Source organism: Gymnodraco acuticeps, unplaced genomic scaffold, assembly GCF_902827175.1.
Source record: "Gymnodraco acuticeps unplaced genomic scaffold, fGymAcu1.1, whole genome shotgun sequence".
Taxonomy (NCBI): domain Eukaryota; kingdom Metazoa; phylum Chordata; class Actinopteri; order Perciformes; family Bathydraconidae; genus Gymnodraco; species Gymnodraco acuticeps.
Genome location: NW_022990474.1, coordinates 4,234 through 17,500, shown reverse-complemented (window position 1 = coordinate 17,500; position 13,267 = coordinate 4,234). Strand labels below are relative to the sequence as shown.

Sequence of the window (13,267 nt, the reverse complement as noted above, 5' to 3'; positions counted from 1 at the left end):
TCCTCGGTTCCACTCCTCTCTCCTCCTCTCTCCTCGGTTCCACTCCTCTCTACTCGGTTCCACTCCTCTCTCCTCTGTTCCCCTCCTCTCTCCTCTGTTCCCCTCCTCTCTCTTCGGCTCCCCTCCTCTCTCCTCGGTTCCACTCCTCTCTCCTCTGTTCCCCTCCTCTCTCCTCGGTTCCACTCCTCTCTCCTCGGCTCCACTCCTCTCTCCTCGGCTCCCCTCCTCTCTCCTCGTCTCCCCTCCTCTCTCCTCGGCTCCCCTCCTCTCTCCTCGGTTCCACTCCTCTCTCCTCGGTTCCACTCCTCTCTCCTCGGTTCCCCTCCTCTCTCCTCGGTTCCACTCCTCTCTCCTTGGTTCCCCTCCTCGATTCCTCCGCTCGCATCTCCTGTGGGCGGGACTAAGACACGAGGATAGGAGTCGAGGAGGGGAATTAGAGAAATGAGAAAGGCCCTCAGTATCTCACCTGGACTGATACAATGCACTTTTTATTCTACATTTAACAAATCACATAAATGACCACTTTTATGGCGTTTTATATAAAAGTCCCAAAGGAGTGTTATTGTTTTTATGATTCGAACACTTGCATCGTGTATTTGATCCTCCGCTGTATGTGAAGACCTTGTGTTATATTCAAAGTGTTCTGAAATGTTATGTTTATATATGCAAATATGGCTTTATGTAATGCTAACTGTTGTTGTCTCTTCTTAACGAGCTCAATAAGAGGCCATTATTAATATTATCGTTATTAATGATGAAAGGAAAGTGAGCAATAATAAAACGGTTCAGGAGAAACCTCTGATGTGAGTCAGGATCTGAACGCTTGGTTTTTAATGTGTTTCTGTTTAATGACATCAGACATGGTGCTAAATGTATCCTCCTCTCAGTTTACAGTTTTAACGTGTGTGTGTGTGTGTGTGTGTGTGTGTATGTGTGTGTTCACACTGCCCCCTAGTGGAACTGTACAGTCGTCACACTGCAGAATTTATTTTCTGAATCTGAAACTCAGGCAGCTTGGCTTTAATTGAAGAGGCTCTGTTCTGCTTGTCGGGGTGTTCCCTCTCCTGTAGTGTGTGCTGTTGGTTTGGGTGCATGTCAATGGTCTGCAGACGCTCAAATCCCTGTGTGGAGTTGACCCCCCCCTGTCTGAAACGCCTCCATTGGTTTACTTCCTGAACATGGTGACATCACTGTGGAACACTCTGGCTTCTTTTGGCTAGCGCACCAACACATTGTACCTGATAGGCTAAGGGGCGGGATATCTCTGAGCGGTAGACCAATCACAACAGAGTCGGCCAGCTAACCAATCAGAGCAGATTTGAGATGACATGACAGTTACACCCATCTTCATGTTGATGATTGAAGCTGTAATTGGGTTATTCAACCAAATATAGATTTTCTAAACTCATCCAAAGTTAAAACATTAGTATTGTTTTTTTTTCTTATTAAAACGAAGTACACATTCAAGCCTTCTACATTTTTTAAGATCTGAAACCGCAGCATCTTTTTTTTATATTTAAACCATTAATATTATTTTTTTATGTATGGAGATTTGTCTTTACTAAACAAACAAAAGCCTAATTTAAAAAACATTTGACATTAGGACGATAAGAGGTGTTTATACACGCAGCCTTCACCGTTAAGGCGTAGCTTGGAGGTAATGGATCGATGCAGGGTGGACTTGTTCTGTATTTCTAAAGGACCGCAACTCTGGGAGAAATGTGAAATGGATTAAATCAACAGTGTTCATTTTACTCAACCACAGGTTATGATTTTTTTGCAGCAGTTCTTAATTTCCCCAGAGCTGTACAAACAAGAGCCAGACCTGAGTGTAGACCTAACTGTGTGTGTGTGTGTGTGTCAGTGTTCAGTCTGAGGATTTGTTTGTGCCCTGATCATCTGGAGACCCTCACCCTGATGTCAGCTCCATCAGTAACACACACACACAGTAACACACTCAGCAACAGACACACACACCCAGCAACACACTCACACTGTAACACACTCAGCAATAGACACACGCACACACTCAGCAACAGACACACACTCACACTGTAACACACTCAGCAATAGACACACGCACACACTCAGCAACAGACACACACTCACACTGTAACACACTCAGCAATAGACACACGCACTCACTAACAGACACACACTCAGTAACAGACACACACTCACACACCGTCAGCAACACACACACGCAGCAAAACATGTTTTCCTGCTGGGGGGGGGGGTATTTATAGGCTGATGGCGGCATGTGTCCTTCACGTTGCCGCATGGACGCACGTTTTCACATTCAGGCAAACTCCTGAAATAACAGTGAGAGACGTTCCCAAATAAAACTCTGCGGAGGTTTGGAATAACAAAAATGAGTTTTATTAAGACAACAAAAAAAGGCCCTGAATAACTCAGGAACATGATCAGATACTTCGGTACGAAGCGGTGGTTGCCGTCTTTCTTTACGCCGAGACGAAACAAATACAAAAAACTCAGACGGAATTCCAAAAAGGTGAAAGCACCACGTGACGGCCGACCTTTCACAAACAAGGTTACATCACTGAAAGCCCCCCACATGTCTGATGAAATGGATCTAGGGCGGCAATGTGGAGCTGCTGTTGACAGAGGTTCAGGGGGGGTCCTGCGTGGAATGCCAACCGAAAAGACCCTTGAACAACCCGATTTGAAATGAAATGAGGAGGGGGCACTTCCTCTCTGCACAGCAGCTATTAACACCCAGCATTAGATTGTAAACAAAATGGACTTCTAACCGCCCAACCCCCATCATAACAGTCTGCCACAGCAGGGAATGGCTAGAGAAACCTCCCAACCCCCCCTTTCGAAACCACACTAAGAAGTGAACCAGTTTTGAGTTCCTGTGCCTCGACCATTCATCTCATAGAAAAACAACCCATTGTTCAGGAGTCACAGAAAACACCCAACATGTGTATTTCCACCCAACATCTCAGGGAGGATGGCAGTAGCCTTCGGAAGGGTGAAATAAACGTCCTGCTAATGAAAAGTCCTCAAAGTGTTCCTGGGGTCCAGAGCAGCACCGGGGGGATTCAAACACAAACAACTGTCCGCTGACGTAACAAAGGACAGCCTGGGGGGGGTTAGAAAACGTAGCTACCAGTCCTGTGACATTAACATATGTGTGGATGGCGGTTCTTCATCAGGACGACACGGTGTCCCCACAGTCCTGCAGCCGCTTCACGGCCTCTTTGATCAGGTTCCCGGACAGCAGCAGCTCTTGCAGCAGAAGGTGCGGGTCGTCCTGCTCCACGGCCAGCCTCTTCCTGCTCCACGGCTTCATTTGGTCCCAGTCCTGGTTGGGGATGTTGTAGGGATTTGCCCTGCTGCTGGCCCTCCGGATCCGCATGCAGCAGCCGTGTTTCTGCGCCGGAGCCCCCCCGCTGCTGCTCGCTTTCCCCCCGCAGGACGCGCTCTGTTTCAGGCTCTGTTTCTGGCTGCTGGTGCTGTGCAACTGCAGCGCCTCGCCGATCTTAATCACCAGCGCGTCCACCTCCTTGGAGTCCACGGTGACGGACTGCTCCAGGAATATGTAGTCCTCCTTCCGACACGGCATTGTGGCGGCTTTTCGCTGTGTTTTCAGGCTGTTTTCGGGGTGTTTTCTCGAGTTTCGTCGCCTGAGAGCCGCTACTTGCTCTCACCAAGCCGCTCGGCAGGAACCGACAACCCGATTTGATTTGTAAACAATGGGTGACGCGTTCTGGACTGTACCAAGTTCCCTGCAGTGGGGAGGGGCGTTTTTTGAACCAAAATAAAGTACATTGCTATCACGCAATGAACTACTTCATACCATTTTATAATTCCACAACATTATTCACAACTATGCAGCGCAACGAGTACATTGAAATTCTTGCTTTACGATATAAGCGTTGATTTAATTTCCCGCTTCAACACGGAATCCCCGCAGCGTTGGACCGGCCCTTCAGACGGACATTACATAAGTGATAACTGCTGCTGTCTGTCCAGGCAAAACAAACAAAGGGCTCCTTCTTTATACCCCCACATTAAATCACAATCATAACACCATATTTTTATTTCATACGCATCCAAACATAGTGCTTTATGAACCAGCTCATGCCGTGTTAAGAATATATGTCGAAATGAATTAATGATCGACTCAAAGCCAGTGTTATGAAATGATGCGACCCTTGATTCAGCCATAATATGTTCACTACTGATACACACATTATGTCTGCATTGCATTAAGATAGAGTCACACATTATGATGAGTGTAAAGAAACTGATTTAAGCCCGTTTATATAGAAATAGTTTGAATGACTTTGTATACTGTAGGTAGCTGGTGAACTTACTCCAGTGTGTCTGTGCCTGAACACCAGAGGCATTGTTAATAACCAGCTGAATGGGTGCAGTGAGAACACCCGCCGGTGATCGGAGTGTGAATCAGAAGGCAGCGTTCACACACCAACAAAAGGAGAGAGGGTGTGTGTCTGTGGGAGAACACGGTGTGCCTTTCTCTTTCTGAGAAACAGCGGCCTAAACCTGACGCTCCAGTCAGAGAGAGCCCACATGCCCATATAGGGAGCTACTATCACTCACCACGTGGTGCCACAGCCAATCAGAGGGCAGGCTGGGCTGTGTCTCAATGGCAGGCAGGTTGTGGCGGTTGGGAGAGATACCAACATGTGAGAAAAAGATCAACTGTCATCACTTCCTGAAACCGAAAACAAACAACACCAAAAGCTCACAATACGCAGTTGATGATATATTTATGAAGTATATTTTCTTTTTGATTGTAAATCAGAATCAGACATGCTTTATTCGTCCCATCGGGGAAATGTTGCTAAAGCAAAGGGATGTGCAGATAAAAGATTACAAATAGAGTAATGACCGTCACGTTGGGCGTGATGATGTTTAGACACTTCTTAGCAACATCTGTTTTTAAATCCACCAGTGGGGGATTTACTGACATATTAGATCTACTGAAATCTCTTCAGCTCGTGTTAACCACAGACCTTAGTTCAGTTTAACAGCAACAACACATTCAGAAAAGCGTTGAACAGGAAGTGCTGAAAGGCTGACTCATTCCTGCTCTGTTGAATGAAGATGCAAGCACACTTCAATAAGATAAACCCAGATAAGTGTAGAAAATAAGTAGCAGCATTATAAAAAGTAATTGAACTGTCAAAGTATTGAACAACCAGTATTAACATTCATACATTGTATAAAAGGTGTTTGTTGCACAGTGTTATTCCACGTGTTGTATTACAGGCAGTCATTGCACGTAGAGACTAAAGGCTGCATCACAGTCAAAGGACTAATACACCACACTGTGCTAGCTCTCTAGTCGCTCCCCAACTCGAGGAAGTGAGCTGGCAGAAAAGTGGGTCACACACTTCCTCCTCTCTTTCATGTGTTCCTGTCTGTGAGTCAGCAGCGATGATAAACACCACTGATCCTGTTTGTATGCAACAGCAGCTGCTCTCTCTCATGGTCCCTGAACACACCACAACAACGGGAAGGCTGTGACCTCACCTCCTTTTATTGTTTGTGTGTGAGAGTGTGTGTGGTGTGTCTGTGACCTCACCTCCTCCCGGTTTGTGTGTGTGAGACATAAACAATTCTGTGAAGTGTCCTCACTTACAGTCTGTTATCTGTTCACAGGCCACATTTTATTTTTTGAACATATTATTCAAACATAGCCTTTATTCTACTGTCAAGGTTTTAACTCACTCACTTCACATGTTTAGATTACTTAGATGTTTAAGCTTAGATTTGAATGATTGTTTATTGATGGAAGTGCTCATGATTTGCTCCTCGACGGTCAGAAGGGTTTTGAAAGTTTCTTCATTTTATAAATTGTCTACATTTCGTTCAATCCCACTTAATCCCTGCTGCCACAAATACTCACTTGAGCACCTAATGTGGATTAATCCGCCGCTGAAAGTAGACCCCAAAACATTCAGTTTGTCTGATAAAAACAACAGTCATCAGCTGTTTATCCCTGAGTTTAAAGCAACACAACTATAGGAACATATTGGATGAAGGAAGTGGACAGTATTAGGAGAAGAAGCAGCATGTGATTTTTCAACAGGAAGAAAAACATTGAATATTTACAGCTTCATCCTTTGATTGATTGATTGAATTGAAAAGTTTATTAACAGCTTGTATATTGGGTACAGTACAGTACAGCTCAAAACATACAATTGTAAAGGGGATGCAGACCAGAGAAAGACTTTCGTCTTGTTTACATCAGGGTCCCCCATTTCCAATTCATCATATCATTTAAGACATATAAGACATATTTGACATACAGATGGCTTATTTACAATTTACATACAGGTGTTTTTTACATACAGATTGCTTATTTACAATTTTCATTTTAGATTTCGTTCTAATACATCCTAACCGGACATTTAAGACATACCAAGTCTACAGATATACAGTTAGTAACAGAGTCTAAAATGTGAGTATATACATAGATGGGGGGGGGAAGCTGTCCATTGAACGACAGGTTGAGATTTGTACCATTACCGGGGCCAGTTCTGCAATGCTCTCCCCCGAAGGTGCTCTTTAAGAGAGGTTTTGAAGGTAAGTATAGTTTTACTTTCCTTTACAGTTGTGGGAAGAGCGTTCCACCTTGATGTGGCATAATTGCGAAACGTGTATTCCCCCTTTTTTGTGCCAAATCTGGGTTTCACATGATTTGTGGAGCTCCCTCTGGTGTTATGATCATGGTATTCCTTGACCTTTGGGAAGAATTTTGACATGTACATGGGTACCATAGAGGTGTAGTGGATCTCGTAGACCAGGCCCATTGCAAGTAGCTGTACTCTGTCGTCTACTCTAAGCCATCCTAGGTTGTCAAAGTGGGCAGAGGTGAGGTGGGTTCTAGATGAAAGGTCAAGCAGTAGTCTGACCAGTTTATTTTGCGATGTTTGAAGTTTTATTTTTAGCGCCTTGGAGGTGCTATGGTACCATGACGTGCAAGCAGTCATAGACCCTTGAATGAGTGCTCCTGCCAGAGTTTTCAGGGTGTTCTTGTTTACCAGAGAGGAGATCCGGTATAGGAATCTAGTTCTTTGATTGACTTTTTTTATTACATTGGATGCCATTTTGTCACAGGAGAGGTTTGCCTCAAGAATAGATCCTAGGTATGTAATTTCCTTCTTACTTGTGACAATAATGTCGCCCACTGCAACTGAGAAGTCGTCGGATTTGCTGAGATTATGTTTCGAACCGAAGAGAATGGACTCTGTTTTACCCAGGTGTAATGATAATTTATTATCGGCGAGCCAGGTGCAGATTCTGCCGAGCTCGGAGCTGAGGGTTTTTTCAACCTGCAACCTGTTCCTGTCAGAGACCAGCAGGGCTGAGTCGTCCGCGAACAGGAACAAGTTGCAGTCACATGCTGATGACATGTCATTTGCATAAATTAGGAACAGTAACGGACCTAATATGCTTCCTTGTGGAACACCACAGCTCACTGGGAGGGGGGGGAACAGAGTACCGTTTACCTCCACCATCTGTTCTCTCCCCTCCAGGTAGGATTGCATCCAGCTCACCGATAGTTTATCAAAACCAATTGCTTTTAGCTTGTCAATCAGAATGGGGTGATTGACAGTGTCGAAAGCCTTTTGTAGGTCCAGCATCACCATGCCGCAGTACTTGCCCTCGTCCACCTCTTGTTTGATGTGGTCGCTCAAATAAAGAAGGCATGTGTCAGTGGAGTGGGATGTTCTAAAGCCAGATTGAAATTCATAGATTAGTTTCTTTTCCGCGAGGTACTTTTCGACCTGTTCATATACTATTTTTTCCATGACTTTCGAGATGGAGGTAAGAATAGAGACAGGGCGGTAGTTGCCTGGGTCCAATTTGCTGCCCTTTTTGTGCAGGGGGGTTACTTTAAAAGCTAGCTCTTGTGAAAGTACTTTCTTAAGTTTGTTCTCGACTCCTTCAAGTTTGGGCAGCTATTCTGAGCCGTGACTGATCTGTATCTTTAAACCACACAGTCTTTAAACTTCCCATTTGTGATCATGAGGTCCATACTCTACTCCGACAGGCTGCGGCCACTGAAGCCGGGGAGCTGAATGGAGAGCGAGCGGAAAAGAAAACAGGCCTTTCAGCCCGAGGATCAACTTTGATAGCAGTTGGAGGGCGGCCAGCAGCTGGGGTTCAGCAGGTTCTGCATTCAGAGAGAGAGAGAGAGAGAGAGAGAGAGAGAGAGAGAGAGAGAGAGAGAGAGAGAGAGAGAGAGAGAGAGAGACACACACCCTCGCTCTCAGAGGAATGTGAGGAGGCAGCACATGGCAGGAAGTAAGATCAAAGGTCTTATTTGTTGCTGTGCTGAGAGCCTGCAGGCCTGTGTTGTAAACATCATCACAGCCTCAGTTATTATTAACAGCAAAATCAAGAGAAAGGTTATTGTTGTTCTTCCTGAAGCAAATACCTTCATACACGACACTGACAGGTTAAAGAGTCCTCTCCTGCTGATGTTCAGGTGTATATCAGTATGTAGTGTCTCTACTTTAAAGAGTCCTCTCCTGCTGATGTTCAGGTGTATATCAGTATGTAGTGTCGCTACTTTAAAGAGTCCTCTCCTGCTGATGTTCAGGTGTATATCAGTATGTAGTGACTCTACTTTAAAGAGTCCTCTCCTGCTGATGTTCAGGTGTATATCAGTATGTAGTGTCTCTACTTTAAAGAGTCCTCTCCTGCTGATGTTCAGGTGTATATCAGTATGTAGTGTCTCTACTTTAAAGAGTCCTCTCCTGCTGATGTTCAGGTGTATATCAGCATGTAGTGTCTCTACTTTAAAGAGTCCTCTCCTGCTGATGTTCAGGTGTATATCAGTATGTAGTGTCTCTACTTTAAAGAGTCCTCTCCTGCTGATGTTCAGGTGTATATCAGTATGTAGTGTCTCTACTTTAAAGAGTCCTCTCCTGCTGATGTTCAGGTGTATATCAGTATGTAGTATCTCTACTTTAAAGAGTCCTCTCCTGCTGATGTTCAGGTGTATATCAGTATGTAGTGTCTCTACTTTAAAGAGTCCTCTCCTGCTGATGTTCAGGTGTATATCAGTATGTACTGTCTCTACTTTAAAGAGTCCTCTCCTGCTGATGTTTAGGTGTATATCAGTATGTAGTGTCTCTACTTTAAAGAGTCCTCTCCTGCTGATGTTCAGGTGTATATCAGTATGTAGTGTCTCTACTTTAAAGAGTCCTCTCCTGCTGATGTTCAGGTGTATATCAGTATGTAGTGTCTCTACTTTAAAGAGTCCTCTCCTGCTGATGTTCAGGTGTATATCAGTATGTAGTGTCTCTACTTTAAAGAGTCCTCTCCTGCTGATGTTCAGGTGTATATCAGTATGTAGTGTCTCTACTTTAAAGAGTCCTCTCCTGCTGATGTTCAGGTGTATATCAGTATGTAGTGTCTCTACTTTAAAGAGTCCTCTCCTGCTGATGTTCAGGTGTATATCAGTATGTAGTGTCTCTACTTTAAAGAGTCCTCTCCTGCTGATGTTCAGGTGTATATCAGTATGTACTGTCTGTACTTTAAAGAGTCCTCTCCTGCTGATGTTCAGGTGTATATCAGTATGTAGTGTCTCTACTTTAAAGAGTCCTCTCCTGCTGATGTTCAGGTGTATATCAGTATGTAGTGTCTCTACTTTAAAGAGTCCTCTCCTGCTGATGTTCAGGTGTATATCAGTATGTAGTGTCTCTACTTTAAAGAGTCCTCTCCTGCTGATGTTCAGGTGTATATCAGCATGTAGTGTCTCTACTTTAAAGAGTCCTTTACAGACTGTTTACATGCACACAAACCTATAGAACATACAAATGCTGCACATTTATGGTTTATTATTTGCATAATTGTTTCTCCTGATGTTTGTAACGCGGCAACTAACTTTATGAAAATATGTGAGTGTAGTCAAACCTGGACTAATGTGGTGTGTTTGTACTCACTGATTAACTCAAGGTTAATATTCCAGCTGTTGTCTCAAGTTACACACACTCACTCACCTCCCACACACACACACACACACACACACACACACACACACACACACACACACACACACACACACACACACACACACACACACACACACACACACACACACACACACACACACACACATAGAGATGCAGCTGACAGAATTATTGCAGCTCTATTTGTCTTTTGACCTTATTTTATGACAGTATATGCTGTTATATGATAGTTGGCAGCATCGTGATTATACACACACACACACACACACACACACACACACATTCGGCTCCTGATGGCCTTAGTTTCTATGCAGGAAGTCGAGCACACACACCACTTTATTAAAATGAAGTCAGCCGTTGGAGCTGCTTTCCAAGAATCCACGTAGCCCCACGTGGTTTGTGTGTGTGTGTGTGTGTGTGTGTGTGTGTGTGTGTGTGTGTGTGTGTGTGTGTGTGTGTGTGTGTGTGTGTGTGTGTGTGTGTGTGTGTGTGTGTGTGTGTGTGTGAGATACAGTGGATCAGGGTCACAGCAGGGTGTGGTTAGTTGCCATGAAACAACAACAGAGAGTGTGGAAATCAACTGGCGATCAACTGGCAGATCATCAGACATGTTTCTATGAGTGTGTGTGTGTGTGTGTGTGTGTGTGTGTGTGTGTGTGTGTGTGTGTGTGTGTGTGTGTGTGTGTGTGTGTGTGTGTGTGTGTGTGTGTGTGTGTGTGTGTGTGTGTGTGTTGTCATATATACTAACTGTAATGGAAATGCAATCTTAAATCAAAAGAAAATCTATAGAAACAACTAAATTGGTCGGTGTGTGAATAACGGTTCAGAGGACTGTTTCTTTGTTCACAGCTGCAGTAGGTCGTCAAAACAAAAACCCTCCAGGAGCAGAGGATCATGGGAAATACTCCAGGGGGGAGGAGGGATACTACAGACACCTAATCTATGTGTGTATGTGTGTGTGTACTACCCCTCCTTCTTGTTATGGTTTTATAGGCTTGGAATGTGTGTGTCCCTCCTTTAGCTTAGCGGTGGTGACGTGAAGTCATGTGACCGTGCTGTAGTTCCTTTATAGCCCAACATTAGCCACCTTTAGCTTAGCGGTGGTGACGTGAAGTCATGTGACCGTGCTGTAGTTCCTTTATAGCCCAACATTAGCCACCTTTAGCTTAGCGGTGGTGACGTGAAGTCATGTGACCTTGCTGTAGTTCCTTTATAGCCCAACATTAGCCACCTTTAGCTTAGCAGTGGAGACGTGAAGTCATGTGACCGTGCTGTAGTTCCTTTATAGCCCAACATTAGCCACCTTTAGCTAACGGTGGTGACGTGAAGTCATGTGACCGTGCTGTATTTCCTTTATAGCCCAACATTAGCCACCTTTAGCTTAGCGGTGGTGACGTGAAGTCATGTGACCTTGCTGTAGTTCCTTTATAACCCAACATTAGCCACCTTTAGCTTAGCGGTGGTGACGTGAAGTCATGTGACCTTGCTGTAGTTCCTTTATAACCCAACATTAGCCACCTTTAGCTTAGCGGTGGTGACGTGAAGCCATGTGACCGTGCTGTAGTTCCTTTATAACCCAACATTAGCCTCCTTTAGCTTAGCGGTGGTGATGTGAAGTCATGTGACCGTGCTGTAGTTCTTTTAGAGCGCAACATTAGCCTCCTTTAGCTTAGTGGTGGTGACGTGAATGTTTTGGAGCGAAACTCCCTCTGGAGGGAACACAGGGAGTTTAGCCTTTGCAGACCATTTACATGCACACAAACTATAACACACTGCAGAAAAGGGAAAACCCCCAAAAAGCAGAATAGGGCTTCTCTAAAATTGCACATTTCTCTGAAACTTCACAACTCAACTAAACGTATAAGGTGTAGTCTTTTCAGATCTATCATATCTGTCTTCAGAATTGTTTTTATCGTCTCTCTAACTTCTCACTGAGTTTGTTCTCTGTGTTGTGATTGTTGCTGACCACAGGTCAGTGTCTCTGACCTGCAGGTCTCTGCCTCTGTTTGCCTGTTAGTGGTCGATGCACATGTGGCAGTCAGTTACTATTTCTGAGAATCCCTCCCTCCCCCTCTGTCGTCGTCCCTCTCTCATGGTGATGAAGCCCAAGAGCTTAATGTTGTTGTTCAGTTTGAAGGAGGGCACAGAGAGAGAGAGAGAGAGAGAGAGAGAGAGAGAGAGAGAGAGAGAGAGAGAGAGAGAGAGAGAGAGAGAGAGAGAGAGAGCAGGAGGAGAGTGAAACACCAAAACACTATGCAATAACAACAGTAATTATTTATGTAAAACAGCGGCTTTTTAATAATTATTTTCAGCCAAACTGAACCCTGAACAACCCAACACATTTTTGGCTTTTATAAAAAAGTTACATTATGTAATTCTTTAGTGGATCCTGAAGGCAGCATCTCCCTGGTCCAATGGGAGTCCTCCATGTGATTTTTTGTTATTGCAGAAAATAAACGATTGTCAAACAAACATTTCTGATACTGACACGTTTAGTTCAGCAGGATAATCTCCACATGTTAACACCACTTTATGATTTATGAATTAAAAAGCTAATGTTCACAACCGTTAAGCTAAAGGTGGCTAACGTTGGGCTATAAAGGAACTACAGCACGGTCACATGACTTCACGTCACCACCGCTAAGCTAAAGGTGGCTAATGTTGGGCTATAAAGGAACTACAGCACGGTCACATGACTTCACATTACCACCGCTAAGCTAAAGGAGGCTAATGTTGGGCTATAAAGGAACTACAGCACGGTCACATGACATCACGTCACCACCGCTAAGCTAAAGGAGGCTAATGTTGGGCTATAAAGGAACTACAGCACGGTCACATGACTTCACGTCACCACCGCTAAGCTAAAGGCGGCTAATGTTGGGCTATAAAGGAACTACAGCACGGTCACATGACTTCACGTCACCACCGCTAAGCTAAAGGAGGCTAATGTTGGGCTATAAAGGAACTACAGCACGGTCACATGACTTCACGTCACCACCGCTAAGCTAAAGGCGGCTAATGTTGGGCTATAAAGGAACTACAGCACGGTCACATGACTTCACTTCACCACCGCTAAGCTAAAGGAGGTTAATGTTGGGCTATAAAGGAACTACAGCACGGTCACATGACTTCACGTCACCACCGCTAAGCTAAAGGCGGCTAAAACTAAAAGCTAATGGAAAAAATACTTTAGATTTTTGTTGAGGGAACCAGGGAGATGCAGTGTTTTCTGTGGATATAATATTTATCATATTCAGAGTTGCAGTGATGTGTTTCCGACACAATTA

General features: G+C 44.4%; 1 protein-coding gene across 1 annotated transcript; it reads right to left on the bottom strand.

The window, feature by feature from the left end:
* Positions 1-2,356: 2,356 nt before the first annotated feature.
* Positions 2,357-3,711, bottom strand: gbp (glycogen synthase kinase binding protein). Its single transcript, XM_034226210.1, has one exon. The coding sequence runs from the start codon at positions 3,587-3,589 to the stop codon at positions 3,176-3,178; it is 414 nt and encodes a 137-aa protein (XP_034082101.1). The 5' UTR covers positions 3,590-3,711; the 3' UTR covers positions 2,357-3,175.
* Between the last annotated feature and the right edge of the window lie 9,556 nt (positions 3,712-13,267).